Source organism: Heptranchias perlo, chromosome 10 (genome assembly GCF_035084215.1).
Source record: "Heptranchias perlo isolate sHepPer1 chromosome 10, sHepPer1.hap1, whole genome shotgun sequence".
Classification (NCBI taxonomy): Eukaryota; Metazoa; Chordata; class Chondrichthyes; order Hexanchiformes; family Hexanchidae; genus Heptranchias; species Heptranchias perlo.
Genome location: NC_090334.1, coordinates 27,557,747 through 27,580,569, shown reverse-complemented (window position 1 = coordinate 27,580,569; position 22,823 = coordinate 27,557,747). Strand labels below are relative to the sequence as shown.

Sequence of the window (22,823 nt, the reverse complement as noted above, 5' to 3'; positions counted from 1 at the left end):
TTGTCCCAATACACTTCTTGTTTGCACTTGATTCATCATCTCCATTGCTCCCACCGTGATCACCACAAGGAACCTCTAATCCTAGTGTTAATTAACTCAAGATCTGTTCTCCTTGCAAGCTTAAAATCTGTAGTTGTACTCCTGAGTGTTTTCCACAGTTCAAATGGGTGTGGCATGAAAATTTCACATGCACATCATAATGTACTAATGAAATACTTGCAACACGACTGATGTATGAACCCATGTGTGTTCAAGCCTTGACCACCTCTAAATTAAAGCAGAACTACATCCCAGTGGTGGAAATGCTCATTTTGTATTACTAACATCTTAATTTAACAATGAATGAAAAACCTTCTCAGCTGTTCCTTATTCCCTTGTCGGAGCACTCTATGTTCATATTCATTTTTTTAGAGCATTAATTAATATAGTCCACCTGTGTTACCAAGATTTGCTGAGAATTATGTGTAAATGACCAGTGTAGCCTGTAGTCCCAAACCTATTCCAATGGTCTTATCAATTGTAAACAATTTTACAACACCAAGTTATAGTCCAGCAATTTTATTTTAAATTCACAAGCTTTCGGAGGCTACCTCCTTCCTCAGGTGAACGATGTGGAAATGGAAATGAAATTTCATTTCCACATCGTTCACCTGAGGAAGGAGGTAGCCTCCGAAAGCTTGTGAATTTAAAATAAAATTGCTGGACTATAACTTGGTGTTGTAAAATTGTTTACAATTGTCAACCCCAGTCCATCACCGGCATCTCCACACAATGGTCTTATCGTTTGAGATGAGCTACACAAAGGAGCTGAGTCTGCAGCAATATGACAACAGAATTGCTACCTGAGTGACTTAAATAAGCAAGCAGGGTATTTGGCATCTTGGGCTTAGAAACAACAGAGGGGATTTCAGTGATTTAAGTAATGAACGGAATAGCTGGTTCTGGAGCTCCGGTTCCTTTTTAATGCTCCACCAAGTTCTAAAGTGAATTTCTTCTGATTCTGCCTTTTTAAAAATGGATATGGTAGACATCTGTACATCTATGAATACTGATCAGGATTGTTTAGCATTATAGGAAAAGCTTGCTTATTTTGGGAGTTGCTATCCAGTCAATAATGGCAATCTAATGTACGGATTTTGTTTCTCATTCACTACTTTCTTTATTGCTTTTATTTGCCTCAGTTCTTCTATCTCTAAAGGTTGAGTGTTCCAGTTTTATCCTAATGAAGGCAGAATTGATGCTTATTATTACTGAAACTATTCTGTACCTTGCAGCAATTATAAAGTAGCTTCACTTGCTAAGTAAATAATTCCACCGATATAAGCATGAGACCTCTGGATTATTGGTAGTCTGCTTGAAGGAGCCTAATGACTATGTAGATGCAAATAGGTCTTACAAAAGTTGGCATTCTTTGACAACATAATGCAATCAGGATTTTGATGGCATAAAGGAACCTGTGCTAGATTCCTGCTGTGTTGAGACACGTATTCTTAACCAATGCGTTTCACCACTTAATTTTGTCTTGTGTTCACCATGCCCTCCAGGTTTTATTTCTATTTTCTGTCTTCTTTGCTTTCTCACTGCCCCTCCTTCTTCAGCACCCCCACCCCAAAACCATACTGCCATACACTGTCACATACAAGAGTGAGAGAAATGACCTTTTTCCCATGTTTTTGCTGATTCTGATTCAAATAACTGGCTAGATGTACCTGCATGCATGGAAGTTACAACACAGAAATAAGCCATTTGGCCTAACCAGTAGTGTGGTTTGATTTGCCCTCCTATTGCTATCTTGCCTTTTCTTGCCACCTCCCTTAGATTACTTGGCTGTAATTGAGAACTGTGTGGTGGGGTGGGTGGTGGTGGTGGTGGGTGGGGGGGGAGGATGGAGAAGAAAAAGTAGTTTGATACCATGCCTTGTGAATAAACACCTAATTTTAGCTTGCATTTTACATAGAATGCACATGCTGGCACAAATTTCTTATCTACTATTGAGCTTCGTCATTTAGATTTACTCCTTTTACAAGACCAGTCTGGCAAATTGTAGGGATATGGCAAGTTGTGAAAGAATGCATTTTGATCTCCTCCTTCCAGTAAACCACGCCTACAAATTATATTTATAAAGCACCTTTAACAAAGAAAAATGTCCCAAGGTGATTCAGAGCCAAGAAGATTTAAGAGAGACCTGATAAGTCTTCAAGATTATGATAGGGAAAAAAAAATAGTGACCTATTGTTTCCACTGATCAGCAAGGCAGTAAGAGGTCACGAATTTAAGGTAATAAAGAATTAAAGGGATGGTTAGAAAAAAAATTCTTCAGAGTGGTTAGATTGTTTCAACAATGATTTGTGGCAGGGAATTCCACAAAGTCCATAAATTGTTTTAAAAGGGTTTAAAAAGGCAAAGATTGGAGCATGGGGAGCAAGCAGGAGAGTGGGATTAGAGTAGCTGGGTTGTGGAGAAACTCATCAGCGCACATTTGATAAGCCAATGGCATGTTCCTCTGCTGTAGTAGTCTATGATTCTAGATTCAGATAATGGGCCATTCAATGCATTTGATCTCTTCCAGAATACCAGCCCTACTGTATTTTTATTATAACATCTAGCTGCTGAATAAATCTGGAGGTAGAGTTTCTGCTAGATTGCGTTGGTTTTATCTGCGCAATCCGCCCAAACTAGTGTAAAAGATTGTTTTAAAATTGTGGAAAATCAAGCACAATTTACATCAGGCATAAATCGAGTTTCCGCAATTTTTTGCCCTAGTTCAAAAATCATCACACCCGAAACCTGCCGTGCCCTCAGATCAAAACAGTGTGGATGACGAGTTTCCACTGATTGTACCTGTTTGTGGCCATTCTAGGAGGGTCTTCAAATTAAGCTAGTTTCCTTAGGTGCATAGGCACCGGTAGGCACGTTTTAAACGTTTTTACATATTAAAAAAATAATTAATTTACCATCAAAGTAGTAAATGGTTCAGTATAGTTTTTTAAGTCATTTTCAGCGATATAAAATCAGGACACTCACAGGTGGATACTCATTAAAAATGCTTATTTTTTGTGATAAACCCATTTTCAGCTGTATTAATAAAACTGCACCAAGTTACCACTCATAAACACATCTTAAATACATCAATGAATATTTTTTATTGCAAAAAGAAAGAAAAAATAAATGATTACGCTCTATTAAGCTGCCGGACGTTGTGCTGGTTAATGGAAGATTTTATGTTTGTGATTATACAAATGCATTTTAGCGGAATCTTGAACTGTAACCTAAACAACGCTATTTTCGGGTGCAACTTGCACCCAATTACCGATTGCACCCAAAGTGAACACACTACCCCCTGGTGTTTTGTCTCCAACTGTCTTTCCTGACAACCCTTTCCACTGTAAAGCATCATCCGATACCATTCTGGTTCCTATCCTTCATTTCCGTTAAAAAGTTTTATTGCACAGACTCCTGGCAACAATAGTGTAATACCAGTGTTATGACAGGCATTGTTAATGAGTATGATCTAACAGTGACTCATTCCTTTTCCCACTATTACTTGTGTGCTGTGTTGAAGTGAGATTCCATTCATATTAATATTTTTATTAACCTTGTGGAATGGGTTCAGTTATGAAGAGGTATGTGGCTGAGGTGATATTTTGTTTAGGACCTTTCTAAAAGTCTGTGTACCCAGTAACTTTTACGTGATTCGTTTTGCACTCTTCTTCCTAATGGAGAAGGAAGTGCTTGGCACTTATAGCAAGTTCCTGATCTTGGCTGGGAAATTATGTGAGCTACTTTACCCAATCTTACTAATTCCCTTGTAATTGAGCAATGTTGACTATGTTTCATACTTTGCAGATAAATAAGGTGTAAATGCAGATTGAGCTGTGTACATTAAATTGGCAGCGTTAAACTTTTGAATACAGACAGAAGATTGACACTAAAAACATACAAGTATTGTATGATGGAACTAAATAGATTCCAAGAATGCTACTGTTCTGCACCTCTATCCTCTGGCACATGTGCTGAAGTAAGATTTCTAGCAGCCCATCAGTATACCCGGCTGCCCACCTACTGGAACAAATACTACATGTGGACATGGCTAATGAGCCTGTCTCGTTCCCCCATGCCTACCAAAGGACCCTTTTAATCTGCCACAGGTGATTTTCTGCTCACTAATGGGCATGCTCTAAATGAGTGGCTCATTCATGGCAGGAACTTTCCCACAAATTTTAATTTGGCTGTCCCTGGAAAGATACGTAGGGTTAGCACACAACAATCAGGCGTGTGCTAGCACACCGCAAGGGTTCCTACTCCCAATCAGTATCCAGTAAACCTGCTGGAAGTGCATGTATGTGATTATTTGAGAAGAGGATCAGCCTGTGAGAACAGCTGTAATGGTCCACACTATCGGCAATAGTCTGCCAACAGATGCTGCACTGGGTTGCATGTGCAGAATGGCCACTTGGCGATATGACATAGGCTCCCTGTCCAACAGTACCTCAGTGTAAGTTGCCACCTTCAGCTGTAGAAATGTAGTGATAAAATCAGAGGGAAAATAAACTGCAAACAATGCAGATGTGAGCTATTTCAAATCTCTAGGACATTCAAAATGATTATTTTAGACTTCAAAAATACATCCTCTGAGCAGTGTTGTTCACTAATTCTTTCCTCACATTTTCCATTCAACTTCAGTTTTACTCAAAGTTTGCAAGAATTCATTTAGGTTGGTTACAAAAGAAAATTAAAAATGGTTATACGATAGCTTTGTGCTAAAACTTAAATTTGATATCAAATTGTTTAATGCAAGCAATACAAATGTACATGTTTTCTATGCTCACGGTGGAACCATATAGGATTTCTAATGTATTTTACATAGTTAGAGTACTTCAATGGAATGTTTGTAGGAATTCAGTTACGATGACCTCTGGTGGTCAGTGTGAAAAGTACCATATTATGGTTGCAGTTTGAAGTCGCTGATTCACCAAAGATGCTGCTTGCCTTTCAAAAAGTAGAGTAATGAAGGATTTTTGTATTTTTTTCAGCCTCCACGAGAAAATGATACTAATTCTTTAATAAGAAAAGAGAGAATTTCACGACACGACACTGTAGTGACCAATGAACCTTGCAGAAGCTGCTATGTTAGAACCCCACCATTTGAGGAATTCAGTTCTCGAAGATTGTATTTTCCTGCTCAGCAGAATCAGGTAATTTTTCACTTTTGCATTTTTAAAAAAGTACACTTAAAATTTTTTTTTATTTATTCATTCATGAGATGTGGGTGTCGCTGGCGAGGCTGGCATTTACTGCCCATCCCTAATTGCCCTTGAGAAGGTGGTGGTGAGCCACCTTCTTGAACCGCTGCAGTCCGTGTGGTGAAGGTACTCCCACAGTGCTGTTAGGTAGGGAGTGCCAGGATTTTGACCCAGAAATGATGAAGGAACGACGATATATTTCCAGGCCAGGATGATGTGTGACTTGGAGGGGAACGTGCAGGTGATGGTGTTCCCACGTGCCTGCTGCCCTTGTCCTTCTAGGTGGTAGAGGTTGCGGGTTTGGGAGGTGCTGTCGAAAAAGCCTTGGCGAGTTGCTGCAGTGCGTCTTATAGATGGTACACACTGCAGCCACGGTGCGCTGGTGGTGGAGCGAGTTAATGTTTAAGGTGTTGGATGGGGTGCTAATCAAGCAGGCTGCTTTGTCCTGGATAGTGTCGAGCTTCTTGAGTGTTGTTGGAGCTGCACTCATCCAGACAAGTGTAGAGTATTCCATCACACTCCTGACTTGTGCCTTGTAGATGGTGGAAAGGCTTTAGGGAGTCAGGAGGTGAGTCACTCGTTGCAGAATACTCAGCGTCTGACTTGCTCTTGTAGCCACAGTATTTATATGGCTGGTCCAGTTAAGTTTCTGGTCAATGGTGACCCTCAGGATGTTGTTGGTAGGGATTCTGCGATGGTTATGCCGTTGAATGTCAAGGGGAGGTAGTTAGATTCTCTCGTTGGAGATGGTCATTGCCCGGCACTTGTGTGGCGCAAATGTTACTTGCCACTTTTCAGCCCAAGCCTGGATGTTGTTCAGGTCTTGCTGCATGCAGGCACTGACAGCTTCATTATCTGAGAGGTCACGAATGGAACTGAACACTGTGCAATCATCAGCAAACATCCCCACTTCTGATGGAGGGAAGGTCATTGATGAAGCAGCTGAAGATGGTTGGGCCTAGGACACTGCCCTGAGGAACTTCTGCAGTGATATCCTGGGGCTGAGATGATTGGCCTCCAACAAACACTGTCATCTTCCTTTGTGCTAGGTATGACTCCAGCCACTGGAGAGTTTTCTGCCTGATTCCCATTAACTTCAATTTTACTAGGGCTCCTTGATGCCACGCTCGGTCAAATACTACATTGATGTCAAGGGCAGTCACTCTCACCTCACCTCTGAAATTCAGCTCTTTTGTCCATGTTTGGACCAAGGCTGCAATGAGGTCTGGAGCCGAGTGGTCCTGGCGGAACCCAAACTAAGCATTGGTGAGCAGATTATTGGTGAGTAAGTGCCATTTGATAGCACTGTCGACGACACCTTACATCACTTGGCTGATGATTGAGAGTAGACTGATGGGGCGGTAATTGGCCAGGTTGGATTTGTCCTGTTTTTTGTGGACAGGACATACCTGAGCAATTTTCCACTTTGTCAGGTAGATGCGAGTGTTATAGCCGTACTGAAACAGGTTGGCTAGAGGCGCGGCTAGTTCTGGAGCACAAGCCTTCAGCACTACAGCCAGGGTGTTGTCAGGTCCTATCGCCTTTGCTGTATCCAATGCACTCAGCCGTTTCTTTATCACGTGGAGTGAATCGAATTAGCTGAAGACTGGCTTTTGTGATGGTGGGGATATCGGGAGGAGGCCGAGATGGATCATCCACTCGGCACTTCTGGCTGAAGATGGTTGCAAACGCTCCTGCCTCGTCTTTTGCACTCACGTGCTGGGCTCTGCCATCATTGAGGATGGGGATGTTCACAGAGACGACTCCTCCCGTTAGTTGTTTAATTGTCCACCACCATTCACAACTGGATCTGGTAGGACTGCAGAGCTTTGATCTTATCCGCTGGTTGTGGGATCTCTTAGCTCTGTCCCTAGCATGCTGCTTCTGCTGTTTAGCATTCATGTAGCCTTGTGTTGTAGCTTCACCAGGTTGGCACCTCATTTTTAGGTACGCCTGGTGCTGCTCCTGGCATGCTCTTCTACACTCTTCATTTGAGCTGCTAGAACTGTTCTGAATCCATCCCATTTAGCACAGTGGTTGTGCCACAGAACACGTTGGATGGTGTCCTCGGTGTAAAGATGGGACTTCGTCTCCACAAGGACTGTGCGGTGGTCACTCCTACCAATACTGTCATGGACTGATGCATCTGCAACAGGTAGATTGGCGAGGATGAGGTAAAATAAGTTTTTCCCTTGTGTTGGTTCTCTCGCCACCTCCCGCAGGCCCAGTCTGACAGCTATGTCCTTCAGGACTTGGCCAGCTCGGTCAGTAGTGGTGCTACCGAGCCACTCTTGGTGATGGACATTGCAATCCCCCACCCAGAGTACTTTCTGTGCCCTTGCTACCCTCAGTATTTCCTCCAAGTGCTCCTCAACATGGAGGAGTTCAGATTCAGTACATGAAATTTTAAAACGTGAAACCATTTTATGGAGATGAAAATGGATAATGTATTTTTGAATTTTAGGTATTTAATTTTTCATAATTAAATTCTGAATGTTGGACTGTTTCATTCATAATCTGGACGTTTTACCAGAATAAAGCACATTATTTCCTGAAGAACTGATCTATATAGTAAGAAAAAGCGTAAGACCTATCTACATTGAAAAATACACCACAAATGAAAATTTTGGTGAGCTTGTGCTCTAATGTGCATCTTTACAAAGCACTATTTGTTTGGGTTCCTAATAGTCTATTATAATGAGGATGAATGACAGTAAATTTTCTCAAACTTTATTTGAATTTCAGAATCTTGAAACCTGAAAGCTTAGTGGCCTCTCATTCATTCACTCCTACAAATAAAGTGCCTCAACCAGTAACTGAGATATCACCATGCTTGCACAAAGGAATTATCAAAATTAGTTCTATCTGATCCACTGGATAAGATATTCTAAGCATTGGTTTCTATTAAAAATTGATTTTGTCTTGAAGTTTTATAATTCAACTATACGGTTTTGATTTCCTCTAATAAGAAAACTTTAAATCTCTTTCAGGTCATGCTGAAATCAACTAGGCATGTCAGTTTTCAGGATGAAGATGAAGTAGTGAGGATAAATCCTCGAAAGGATATATTGATTAGGGGTTATGAAGACTACAGACATCCCATTGTACGAAAAAATGAATTGGAAACTGAAGTAGACTCATATGTGTGTTTCAAACCTGAATCTAAAAAACACGATTATGTATATCCTTCTGTGGAAGGGATTGATTCTGATCCCATTAAAGATTCAAAAGGTTCTATTGTATTCAAAGCACAGCCATCCCCTTCACTAAAATCAAAAAAATCCAAGCGAAGGAAAGAGGATGGAGAACGTTCTCGTTGTATATATTGTCGAGACATGTTTAATCATGAGGAGAACCGGAGAGGACAGTGTCAGGATGCTCCAGACCCCATCAAGAGATGCATTTATCAAGTGAGCTGCATGCTGTGTGCTGAGAGTATGCTCTACCACTGCATGTCGGACTCTGAGGGAGATTTCTCTGATCCATGCTCGTGTGACACTAGTGATGACAAGTTCTGTTTGCGATGGCTAGCACTTATAGCCTTGTCTGTCATTGCACCATGTATGTGCTGCTATCTTCCTCTGAGAGCGTGCCACCACTGTGGTGAGATGTGTGGATGTTGTGGAGGGAAGCACAAAGCAGCTGGATGATGTGACCAGTCTGGAGCCAAGCTGTGCTTAATTGTTCCTCTCCAGGCAGCATTAACCCTGAGTCTTGAGGGTTTTGGCCCATTGGTATTTAAAACCAGCACCAATTGCAAAGTTGTGCAAGTTTCCAAAGCTTGAGGAGAAGAAGTGGTGTGTTTTAAATGATCGTGACACTTCATAAGGCCACCGTGTCTAATACTTTGCATGGCACAGCCTAACTTTAGAAGGTTTTGTGAAGCAGAGAGTTCTTTGCTTTTTGGCTGTTCACAGTGAATACTGTATGTGATTATGCAGAAGGGATTCATTTTGCAGTTTTGTACATTGAGTTGGCTATGGGGTCTGGTTTCTCACATGAAGCTTTTACTGATTAGACTCGAGTATTAGACTAAAAGCACTAGGTAACAGTTTGATTTTTGTTCAGAAAGATTTCAACTTGTTTTAGGCTTTAGTTCTAATAAGTATTTACATACTGTGTGCATTTACAGAATCACTTATCTGGCAGTGCAGGTGAATTTACTGTCTGAATAATTAAAAATTATTTAATACATGTAAAGTGTCAAACTCTATATAACTAAATTTGAAATATGGCTTGTACCTTCGCAATAAAACCATATACCATTTTATTTCTGTCAAGAAACAAAAGATTTTGACATATAATGGACCCATAGATGCATCTTTTATTTTTAATTAATTGTAATATGCATGCTTACTATTCACACATGATTTTGCTTCAGTTTGAACTTTTTTTCATCTTCCTCTCTGAAGCCTAAAAGTTAGTGACTGATTTTTATTGTGGTGATTAAGCACATTCTGATTTTTTTGTGTGTATGTGAACCTAATTGCAAGCTAGTGGGATATTTTTATTTTTAGATATCTTAAAAACACTTCTAATATTTTTGCTCAACCAGCAAGTTTTCTGATGGTGGTCCAAGAATATCAAATGACTTATAACATTGAATAACTGGGAATCATGTTATTAAAAATCTAAAGGGTAGAGTATAAATCAATTCATGTATTTCAGACCTATCTTTGTCTGTACAACCTATCAGAAACAGTGTGGATGTAATTTTGGAAAAATGCAGGTTTAATTTGTAAATTAAGTGTACTCTAGAATATTTTATGCAATGATAATACTAAGCTATGCTAGTTTAATTTGTTATCCTGGGATTATTAAGTGAATGCTTTTAGTTAGTTAAAACAACCACTCGGTGCTACATTTCCCTGGACATATGCTTACGGGCATATCCACATTTTCAGTCTGGAGTGGATCATGTAAATGGACATGGTTTATATTTAAATGTCTATCTATAGTACATAGGTATGCATAGGTGAGATAAATGTTGGACTTTAAATTCACGGTGGGGGGGGGTGGTCATTGGGTGTGCATTTTAGACTTGCAGGACCCATGCTTAAACTGTACACAATGGAGATGGAGAAAATTTGAGCCTGAATGGATTAAATTCTTGGACTCAAAATAGAACTATCTATTTTGCAACTTTTAAAAATTATAATTAGTTGGGGACATTCTTTGCTTTGTGCAGAGCCTGTGGTTATAACTAGTCGAACAATATGTAGAATAAACCAAAATATTTAAATTAATTAGTGCACAAGGGCACATTTGATTTTTATACATTTTCTATGCACACCTTTGTACCCAATGTACATGTCTGTGACTATGGAGGGGAAAATCAAGCCCTTGTGGTTGTGCCAGGGCAATCTTAATCCTGAGATATAATGCTTCTAAATTTTATCATATTTATTCACAAGAAAATTGCATTTAAAATTTAGGACTTTGTTGGTAAAGTTGGTTGCCCAGGTTCTAATTTTTAAATATGTAAATAAATAACCCATTTGTAAGATACTCCACATTAGAATGCATTGATATTTATCAGCTGTGAGTAGATGGAATGAACTGACAGCATTCTGTACATAAGCCGACTTTGAGTATTATTTCACATTGAAAAGTAGAGGCTAAAGATATGAGACTTAATTTTAAAAAAGAACTTGTTTCTAGTTTTGTACTTAATAGCAGAATGGCTTCACTAGGAAAATTGTGTGGTGATGGGGACAGTTCTGTTTCATTTTGCTGTTTGACTATTTAAAGGTTGTGTGTAATTCTTCATTATAGGAATCCATCCACATGCTTATGAACTTTGATTTCATCGGTATTCTGCACATTGGGGAACTCAATAAATTTTAAATTGCGCTTAGAGTACTCACACATTGTCTGCGGTTCCCTGCTTATCTTATTGTATTTGTATTTCTACTTGCAAGTTTTCATTGTCCAAGTTTTGGAAAACTGATTTCCGCTGTTCCATTAAATAGCTCTTAATTTTCCTGAACCTTTTGTAAGGACTGCAAGCTACCTGAGGAAAAAGATCTGATTGTCCTGTTCTGACAACTGCAATTATTGATGTCTACTTATAGACAGGCATAACTAAAGTGAAGAATCTTTTCAGTCCTAGGGTCAGAACGTCTAACTCTGAAAATTCAGTGCGCACTGTTCGGAAGATAAAGTTACTATCAGATGCTATGATCCAGTACATAATCTTCTGAGAGGAAACTCTCAATTCATGGGATTTCAAAGGATTCAACGGGCTTCCACATTTCATCCACTGTGGCTTTTCATGTGGACATCTGGACCCAGTCTTATTCTGTGCAGGAATTCCTGAAGATCTTGAGTACTTAAAGGTTTTGTGTTTTCCTGCCTTCTGGGGTCTGGTCAAGAACATGTGGTGTAAGTCAGCTTGTCAGTCTGCCAGTAAATGGATAGTATGAAATACCTAAATCTGACTGAATCCTTTTCACTTTCCCATATGTTGAGCTGATAGTCATAATATAGATTACAGATTGAATAGTGAATTGAAGCCAGATTCTTCTGCAAGCCCTATATTCCTAGCTAGCAGTATATAGATATGAATCATCAACTGCCACGCTGTATGTAGTAAATCTTAGCCTCAAAGTTTCTAATCCTTTTGCTTTTGGATCGATGTTCCTCTGCTCGTGATTGAATAAGCATTTTTTGTAGTACACTTTCTTTGTGAAAGTGAGCTGCTGCGCAAATCTGGTGGATTTTTACATGCACACCAAGTGCTTCGCTTTCTGCTCTGATCGTGTTTGGATTTTAAGTTCAATCAAAATTTGTCTTCCTTTCTTCTCCCTTTTGCACCCTTCCCCATGTGCAGATGGGATCAGAGTTTGTAACTATTCTTATGAAGACCCTTCTTGTAAACAAAAAAAGTTGCTCTCATAATGAAAACCATTTCCTACTCAATTTGGAAATAGTATTTTACTTGCCAGTAGACTGTTAAACATTAAGTAACTCTTAATGTATACTTAAGCTGCTTTTATTTTTATGATTTATTTTTTCTTTTGGGGGGGGTGGGGGGAGGTGTGGAGGTGGAGGAAAGATCTGATAGTGCTTGTATTGTGGAATGTAAGAAGGTGTGACTACCCCCAAGAGAAGAACTTGCTGGCTGAAGCAAAGTGTTTTGTATGTTGTAATAGGTACACTTTGATCTTAGAATGATGAGGCACTACTAACAAGTATGGTACATCTCCTAGCCATGTACTGTAATTTATATGCAATGTATGCTTTATGGATTTAAAGAGCCCAAAAGGCATGCTAATAACTCTAATTGTAAAGGAATTGACCCCTCTGAGTACTGAAAGTGCATAAATGCACTGAGAATTGCCATGTTGTTTTGTTCTACTTCCAGTTACTTTTTTTTAATGGCTATGCTCTTTTTAGAATTTGAGACATTAATAGAAAACATTAAGCTACAGAGTGCTTAGTACCTAGAGGGTTTTTTATTTTTTCCTAATATTGCCTATTGTTTGCTTAGTGCCATTTGCTTGATACCCAGCCAACTTCCAAAAAGTGCCTCGCTTGTACATTTTTAAAACTCCATTTAAATCTAACTGCAATTGTACTTGTTACATTTTGTTTTTAGGTATTTTTTTATCTGTGTTGAAAGGATACCAAGTATGTGATGTACAATTTAGTTTAATAACTCCTGCCATAGGTGTAATTTCTTAAATGTATGAGGGTGTAGCTTCTTCATTTCTTGAATATATATATAATGTAAATATGCATATAAGTTTGTAACTGATTTTGTTACATCATACACTTGTAATTTGACATATCAAATAACTATCATAATAAAACAGTAAGTTTTAATTTCTTTATATTCTGTCAGTTGTAATATTCCCTCATGCCAGAGTGCTACCCAAAACAGCAAGCAGTTGACACCATGTGCAAGGTATGTTTGATACATTTTACAGAAAGATGCTCAATCAACAGTCTTGCAACTTAGAACCAGGTAGAGCTCCAGAAATGATTTGCTAAATTAATTACTGCACCTTATTCCAAGTGCATAGTATTAAGATTAACAGTTAGCATGAGAACAACAGTGTAATGTTAAACTGAATATAGTTAACCAAGTTTCACAACATTTTGCAGATGAATAATTGTGAAGAAAAATGACTCAGCTCTGAGGGGCATTCAACCTATGACAAACTAAAACTGATCGAGATTCCCTCCATAACAGAGAAACTTTTTTTAAAAAATGCTAGTGATCAAAGAATGGGAATGGCCCAAGGGTTACCGAAATCTCCTTTACAGAGAACAAAAATACAGTCTATTCTAGTTACAGTACCAACTGTTGCTAGGCCAATATCTCCCACTGGGATTTGGAGAATCCTGCAACTAAATACTGTTGATAATATCGTTGAAATGGAGACCACATTCTTTGGAACTTATCATTGTAGCTAGAAAAAGTACATCGCATTTTATAGCGCAGACACTGCCTGTTCAGCCCAACAGATCTATGCTGGTGTTTTATGCTCTACATGAGCCTCCTCCCACCTTACTTGATCTCACCCTATCAACATATCCCTCTATTCTTTTCTCCCCCATGTACTTATCTAGCTTCCCCTTAAATGCATCTATGCTATTCGCCTCAACCACTCCATATGGTAGCGAGTTCCACATTCTCACCACTGAGTAAAGAAGTTTCTCCTGAATTCCTTATTGGATTTGTTAGTGACGATCTTGTATTTATCGCCCCTAGTTTTGGAGTCCCTCTTTCCCCCCCCCCCCCCCTACAATGGAAATATCTTCTCTACATCTACCCTATCAAACCCCTTCAGAATTTTAAAGACCACTACGAGGTCACCTCTGTCTTTTCTTTTCTAGAGAAACGAGCCCCAGCTTGTTCAATCTTTCCGGATAGTTGTACATGAATCTCTCTGGCTGGACTGTTCTCCATAATCATCTAGATCCAGGTAGCTTGTATTGGCAACTGTACATTGAGCCAGTTAACCAAAATGCATCTCAACACAGGAAGATTTATTGGACATCTTGCTCAAGTGATTTCGACTGAAGTGCAAGCAAACAGTAGGTGCAGATCAATTAAATCCTACTGGTAGCTTTGATTCTTCTAACCACAACAGCCCAGTAGCGTTGGATAAAGACAAGTGGAAAAATATGGTCACAGTCACTACTAATGCTCCACACATCCATGAGGTACAGATAAGTTCTAACAGTGTAATTCTACTGAGGCCTATTACAGTATTTTAGCAATTATGGTCATGCAGAACAAAGCAGATTTGTGTTGCTCATCAATAATGTTGGGCCTCTCCCTGTTCCCAAGTATGAGTGGAGCTTACTAGTTTCATATAAAATCATTTGAGATTTTGACTAACTGCAAAAGTGACTGGTAGGAAAAATTAGAATTAAAGCACCTCGTTTAAGCAGAGTAGAGGGAACTTTACTTTGCATCTGTCTATGCTCTGCTTGACTGTGGGCATGCTCAGTGGAATGTCAAAAAATTGTTCCATTCCTCAGCATTGACATCCTTCACTCTTAAGTGCCAAATTCATTAAAATTCAAGGAAACAACTTAATGAGAGAAGCTTCTCCCTTGCCAAACCAAAGAAAATGGGGTCATTAGTGACTTTTGTTGGATGTCCACCTCAGGCCTGAAGTGATGGATGTCGAGATGATTTAAAAATTACCATCTTCAAGTTGTTTTGAGATTTATAGAACCAAATAAATCCTGTATTAAGCATTCATGCGAGGCACCTTAGGCCATTGCCTCGTAAAATCCAAAAACTCTGAACAATTGTTCCAAGAAAAATGTTGAGCCTGCTCGAGAGGCAATTTGAGTAATAATCCAAGTGGGATATAAAAAAAAAAGTGCGCCTTTGCACCTCGGGTGGAGTCCAGGTTTGAAATTGCAACACTGTCAAAAGGTGAAAATGCATATTTACCATCTGTTCTTGGCAGATAGTGGACATTTTCTTAAACCAACAAGCATCTAAACTTTTCTCCCCCAAAAAAACATGTCCTTAAAAAGTACATTGCACCTCATGATTGCCCATGTAAATCATCCTTTGTTAAATGATACCCTTGCTGTTTACTGCCTGGTGGCACCTACAGTTTTACCACATGGGGGAAAATGTTCATGTCTAGAATTATTTGATTTGGCTGAGGTCTGCCCTCTGAATTTAAGGTATGAATGAGCGTCAAGAAGGTAAACCCAATGAAACTGCTATAGTTGGTGCTTTTGTACAATTTCTAACCATTAATTTATGGCCTACAAATTGTGTATATTTTAATAGGCCAACAAAGCCAATTCTGCAAACTAGTAGAGATTGAGGGAAAAACTAATTTAAAAACAATAGTATGTGAGGTATCTGTTCATAAAATACTCATCATCCCTCTCATGCCCGTAGTGATAGTTTAAAAAAAATTCCAGGGAAGATATAGTAATATCCTCCTTCTGGTAGGATCTATTGATGTTGAGTTGTCTGAGACAGTGCTCTGGCTACTCTGCTCTTTGTTCTCACTTTCCCCATGTGCATTGTGCTACTGATCTCTCATTACATTAGGAGTTGCATTATTGATGTTTGGAGGAACGACTTCTTGGAACCTCTTCATATTGAAGAAGGTTCTCAGTATAATGAATGGCTGAGTAGGCTTAAATGTTTCTGAACCCAACAATATCCAAGATGGGTTCTCCATCTGGAAATATTACTGCCATGATTAAATCAATGCTGGTTTGAACCATTTCTAAGCTGTATGGCATTGCTTCCCTTCCCAACTATTGGTTTAGGACACAATCTTTCACCCAGTCTTTTTCTTTCAAAACACCAGACATATAGATAAGCATATCTATATAGGTAATGTTCAACAATGGTGATAGCCCTTGTAATCTACCCTCCTACTTTTATGATAGCATTAAAACTTTTGCACTAGTTATGGGTGTAGTGCTGGTACAGAAGAGTCTTGAGAAGCAGTGATGATTTTGTCCTTCCTGGGAATGTGCATAGCTCGCTCTATTTTAAAGAACTGTTTGGTGTCTGAATGCAGTTGGTATGTGGTTGCCCTAAAGACTTCCTTCCAATCTCTTACAAAGAAGCACAGCTACCCACTTTTGTTTGGATACATCATGGCCAGTACCAGTCGTTACTGATACATCAGTGATTTTAAACTAGCCTTTTCTGGAAATTAGTTGCAGGATAGTTCAGCTTCTCCTACTGATATGGGTGGATATCGTATGCTTGCTGGCCACTTCATTTCTTGCAGTGCTTTTAATTCTGCAAATACTTACTTGGCTCTCTTTGACACCAAAGAAAATGTCAATACTAGTGTAAATTTGATTGGGGTGTGCTTTGGAATCTATTGCTACTTTGCTAGATTTCTTGCATAAAAAGAGGATCTCAGGGCTGTGCTGCTTAGCTTTGACCACAAACATCCCTGTTGCAGTGATTAAACCCAGGCCTACTCTGAACCAACTTTATCAAGACAGTGCTTCCCTTCTTAATGACTATTACTTTAAAGTATTTTTTTAAAGCTATTCAAGTAGCTGAAGCCTCTTTTGGAAGTTTTGGCATAATTTGCAAAATGATGACATGTTCCTTAGAAAGCTGCAGTCATGAAAGCTAAGCGGAAAAAGCATTCCTGTGACTGAGGTTCAACGACAGAATTTGGCATAAATTGGAAATTCCAATTTATGCTAGAACTTGAAGCACTCCCATGAACTGTTATAAACAAATTGAACAATTGTTGGTATGTAACTTAGAACACCAGAAGCCAACAGTGAGATGGCTCTCAGAAGGTTTGAACTGAAGTATCCATGTTTGATTCCTGTGGGTTAAAATTCCACTAAAATTAGCAATAAATTGGTAAACATTCATTCGAAATTACTGCTATTTTAACGTTAAAGGTTGCAATAAAATAGCAAACCAAGGAATTTCACACACAATAAATGCAGTACAAATATTGTGCAATGGCATTTCAACCGTTAGAACCATGGAAGCACCATAAACATTTACAGCACAGAATGAGACTGTTTGACCCATTGGGCTCAATATTAATGCGAAGAGGGGATCTGAGCGGGGGGGTTGGCGATAGCGGTGAAAAAACACTCAACGTCGTGGGAATGTCCAATTTCAACAGGGATGCTTTATTATTTTACTTCTGGGTTTTGCATCTCCACTGTGCGTGAGCGGGCGTGATACGAACCCGCATAACGCGATTTCGCCTCGACTATTTAAAGGTCCACTGCACAGATGCGATGGTGGAGGAGGTTTGGAGTTCTGTGGATTGTGTTCAGTTAAGTAGAAGTTGAGAACTGGAATCAAGGAACGCAAAGGCTGCGCCCAGATTCAATGAGGCGTCCCTAGATACACTGCTGGATGCAGTAAGGACGAGGAAGGAGGTCCTCTTCCCTAACAATGGAGAAAATAGAACCTGCTGCCAAAACAAAGGCGTGGTTGGAGGTGGCCCAAGGTGAGCAGCAGGACTGTTATGACAACTTGGAACCAGTGCAGGAAGCATTTTAATCACCTAATAAGGTCAGGAAAGGTGGACAAAGTTGCAGATTCACCTACATCCTGTAGTGCACCCCTCACCTCGTCTTGTCAATCATACTCAATTGACATAATTCCTCACACCCACTTAAGTTTCAGCAGCACCCATCGTTGTGTTTCAATGTTCTTCCTCACCTCCCCTTCATCTACTACCGCCACTCACCCCAGTCCTTATATAACTGATACGACCTCAGTCAGCTCCCCTGCTGCTCAGCAAATATCCTCAAATGTATGCCAGTGCCGCTCGTGGTGCATCTGCCTGATAGTCACTCTCACTGAATGGACTGCATCCATCGAATGTACAGCTACTCATAGGTTGGTCGTGCCCCTTTGCAAGAGAAGAGAGTGTAAAATACAAAAGAGAACCAGAGGCGGACCTCCACAGATCATGGACCTCAAATGCCAAAACGGGGCTTTTGGACGTAAGCGGCATATCAGCATCCCTGAGCATTGGATATGGAGAGACTGGGACTTCGTTGCTGCAGGGTGACAGAATTAATCTCTCCGACCCACACCTCCTAAAAGACTACATCATCTTGACTTGAATTCAGCACTGAATGAATAATGATCACCTTAATCATGCTGAGTTGCAACATTTTTACATTCCCAGGACTAAATCATATCCATCTCTTCTCTCCTCCAGAGACATCATGTGAAGAACAGCAACCCCCGGCCTATGCAGACTAGGATTTCTCAGTGGAGCTCATTCCTCCTGAGGGTGCGCTGTCACAAGACATATGCAAACCAAGCATCAGCGCAAATACGAGCACTTCGGTGTGTCGTGTTAGACAGGTGGGTTCTCACCTGGTGAATCACAGTTCACAAGTGAGCATAAGCAGAGCGTGATGGTAGGGACAGCTGTGGAGAGTCCACATCTCCAAGCTCTGCTCAGCTGGACATCGATGAAAAGGAGAACGATAGACGGACAGCAGCAAATTTGCGAGGTGCTGGCAGTGGTGCCAGGCACATTGCCCACAATAGCACAGAGGATGGAGGAGTCCAGCTCGAGCATTTATGGATAGATGTCGCAGGCCATTGCAAGGACGTCAGCCATGGAACTTCAGTTGCGGCAATCAAATCAGTCCATGCAGGCCCTGACCACGGCTGTGCAAACTACGGATGCTAACATTTCTGCTGCCTTAAGCAGGATGATAGATACCTTAGCCTCACAAGGCGTCACTGATCTGCTCCCCCCGCAGAGAGATGGGAGTGATGTGCCGCTGCCCCAGGAAAGGGATGATGGCAAAAGAGGACATGGAAGTGGGGACCCCACTCAAAGCACTCCCACTCAACCAGTACCCAACATGCTGCCTCCTCTCTCGATGGCCAAGTCTGCCCCTGCACACGTGTAGGTGATCGTCGGCTGTGAGCATCTCAGAAGGCAGACTAGGGATCTGAGCAACCTGCTGAAGCCACAGGAGCAGTAGGGAAAGGAAGAGAAAAGCTTTGTAGTACAGCAAGGATTTGCACATGGGTGTTTGAAAATGTTGAGTTAGTAAGTTTCATTTATTTATTTATTCACATAATTTGCACATGATGTTAATTTACACCACTTTCCCACATTCACCATTCTTGCCTGCCACGTGTCAACTCGGGTTTTCAGTTGCTTGGTGATGAATGTGAAGACGGGGACCAATTGCTGACCTTGCTAGCGACGCCCACATCCCATGAACAAATAAAAAAAAGTGCAATGGGCGATGGTTGCTTATAAGACTGCTTTGTGTCAATTGGGGTGTGGGGTGGAGGATGTGATAGATACTATGGTCCCGCGTTAGTGACTAACTGATCCTTTGAGCTATTAGGGCAACCCTGGCATCCCGAGCAGCAATGTGAGTGGCTGATCTGGCATTGGGTGCCCCATCTTCATCCTCATCAGATGAAGAGCGCTGAGTGGCTCGTTCCTCCTCCACCTTTAGTCCTCACTGCTGTGCAATGTTGTGTGGAACACCGCACGCCACCATTATCCTAAAGACCCTCACTGAGGAGTACAGCAGGGCTCCTCCAGACTTGCCTGTCCAGGCACCTGGAGTGCATCTTGAGCATGTCGATGGCTTGCTCGATGACACATCTGGTTGTTACATGGCTGGCGTTGTCGCACTCTTGGGGCCATTGGTGGGGTTCCTCAGAGGTGTCATCTGCTAGGTTTAAAAAGGTATCCTTTCTCATCTAGCAGCTACCCCTTAAAAGGTGATTCCAGGTACAAACAAGTCTGGGATGTTGGACTGCTGCAGTATGAAAGCATCGTGTCAGCTCCCACAGAATCTGGCACAGACCTGCATGAGCCTCTTCTTGTGGTTGCACACCAGCTGAACATTGGTGGGATGAAATCCCTTGCAGTTGACGAATGCTCCTGGTTGATCTGGTGGTGCTCAGATTGCCACACATGTACAATCGCTGGCATCCTGTACCTGCGGGAAACCAGCCAGCTATGCGAATCCGAGTGCCCACTCATTCTGGCTATTATCATCACAGAGGAAGTTTACATACCTCCCAGCCCTGACAAACAATCCATTAATCCATCCTTATACAGTTATGTGCAGCCAATTGCGAGACCCTCAGTATATCTCTGTAGTGCCCTGGAAGGAAGCAGACACAAAAAAAATTGAGGGTGGTGGTGACTTTCACAGCTACTGGTAATGCCTGGTCGCCAGGTCCAGCAGGGAGCAGCTCTTCTAGGAGACTGCAGTTGTCTGCCACCACCTGATGTGACAATCTCAGCCTTTGGAAGCACTGATCTTCAGAGAGATCAAGGAAGCTGATCCTCTGTCTGTACACCCTGTTAGGTGGATAGAGCCTCCTGCCAACTCGACCCCTTTGTTGCTCCCCTCTCTGTTTTCCACCTGCAGCTCCCTCCACAGCACGACTGCGCTGCTGTGGATACTGATTGTCTTTTCCTCATCTGAAGTCCAATCAAAACCAGCCATGGTGCCACCCATCGTGATATTCTCTGTCAACACTTCCAAACTGTACAAATTCGTCTCTCACACCAAGTACCATCTCCAAACCGTTTCCCAGTGGGAACCAAGAAGGAAGCTCTGAGCGCTGAGCCTTTATTCATATCGGGAATCCTGAACTTTAACCATCCCCATGAAGTGCCCCTCAATCTCTCCTTTTTTACTGCCGAGTTGCCCAAGCCCTGGGAAACCTATGCAGGAGGCATTAATTTGAAATCACCGCCAAAATCTCCAGAAAAGGACCTTCTCAAATATTATAATGACTGACCCACCTCTCCAGAGCAGGTTACTCGGCTGCCCCAAACCCGCCACGGTTAAACTGGAGGTAGGCGGGTTCAGGTCGGGTTTCACATTTTAACAAGTTAACCCCCCCCCCCCCTTCCATAGTGGAGGGTTAAAATTCCCCCCATCGTGTCTGTGCCAGCTCTTTTGCTAGGGCAATCTAAAACTAATCTTCCTCTGTTTCAAATGTTTATCCAATTTTTCCTTAAAAGATTCAAAGATATTTGCCTCAAATATTCCCTGTGGCAAAAATGGCATATTCCAACGACCCTCTGCTATCAGAAATTAGTGCCAATTTTAAGTTGATAGTGCCCCCCACCCCCATCATTGCAGCCTAACCAGAGGAAATAAGTTTTCTCCATTTACTCCATCAAAACCCTTTAAATTTTAAAACCCTTGTTAAATCTGCCCCTGACCTTTTCTGCTGTATTACAAATCATCCCAGTATCTCAAGTCTCTCCTCATAACTATAGTTTCTCATCCCTAGCATCATCCTAGTGAACCTATGCTGTACCCTCTCTATGGCTTTAATGTCCTTTCAATAATACAAACACATATGAACAATGACGGACAGGAAAAGATCTCTGGTCCTTCCAACATGTCCCATACAATCATGATACCTTGTGTATCACAATAAATATACTCCCCACCCCACACCATGTGATCTCCTGGGAGAGGTGAAAAACCAGATAAAAACCCAGGCCAATTTGGGGGGAAAAAAAATCTGGGAAATTCCTCTCCAACCCCTTTGGCAATCGAAACTAGTCCGGGTGATCACTCTGGCCCTGATAATTCTATGCATTACATTGCCTTCTTTTTGTAAGGGGTGATCTTCGCCCCAGCCAGAAACAGGTCTAGCTCTCACTTGAAGGAATTCAGCCAATCGGCATCCACCGCACAAGTAGGCAGTGTTCCAGAGGTCCACTATTCCCTGGGAAAAGAACCACCTCCTGACATCTAACCTAGATCTGGCCTTGTACAACTTAAAATTGTGACACCTGGTCCTCCCTAATGTATTTAATTGGAACAAACTGTCAACTGGAACACAATATATTCCTTTCATCATCTTATAAACTTCAATCAGATCACCCATAAGTCTACACTTCTCTGAAGTGTAGAGTCCCAGCTCTTTTAGCTATCTTGATAATCAAGATGCTTTAAGCTGGGAATTAGTCCAGTGGCTCTCCTCTGCACCCTTTCCAAAGCCTCAATTATCACCCACCATGTGAGGTGATGAAAACTGGACACAGTATTCCTACTGAGGCTTGGCCAAGGTCTCGTACAAGGCCAAAATAGTATGCTTTGGCTTAGTCAATTGTCCTATAAATGCACCCCAGCACCTTATTTGCTCCAGCTATCGCTTCACAGCATTGCTCATGAACGTTTGGAGACCTATGCACTAGAATGCCCAGATTTCTTTCTTTCTCCACCTGCTTTAATGCTTTTCCCTGAAGGGTGTATGTATGTGGAACATTTGCCTTGCCCGCATGCATAACACTACACTTCTCCAAATTAAACATCATTTGCCAGTTACGAGCACAATCCCCCAACACATCAAGATTCACCTGAAGCAGTCGAGCATCATCTACAGTCCTGACACTCGCACAGATCTTGGCATCATCTGCAAATTTGCAGATTGTACCCCCAACATCTACACCTAGATCATTAATGAAAATAATAAAGGCAAGAGTCCCAGCACTGTGGGAGAACCTTCACCACACGGACTGCAGCGGTTCAAGAAGGCGGCTCACCACCCCCTTCTCAAGGGCAATTAGGGATGGGCAATAAATGCCAGCCTCACCAGCGACGCCCACATCCCAT

General features: G+C 41.2%; 1 protein-coding gene across 4 annotated transcripts in view; it reads left to right on the top strand.

Annotated features, from left to right (window-relative positions):
* Positions 1 to 22,823, top strand: part of spred1 (sprouty related EVH1 domain containing 1) — a 107,075-nt gene that overhangs the window by 75,472 nt on the left and 8,780 nt on the right. For 2 of the 4 annotated variants that reach the window (XM_067991375.1, XM_067991374.1), the window contains exons 5-6: positions 5,034 to 5,195; positions 8,234 to 8,653. In XM_067991375.1, coding sequence (XP_067847476.1) covers positions 5,034 to 5,195; positions 8,234 to 8,653 — 582 coding nt within the window. Of the gene's footprint in view, positions 1 to 5,033; positions 5,196 to 8,233; positions 13,079 to 22,823 lie in introns of those variants that run through there. The other 2 variants (XM_067991371.1, XM_067991373.1) reach the window with 1 other exon arrangement.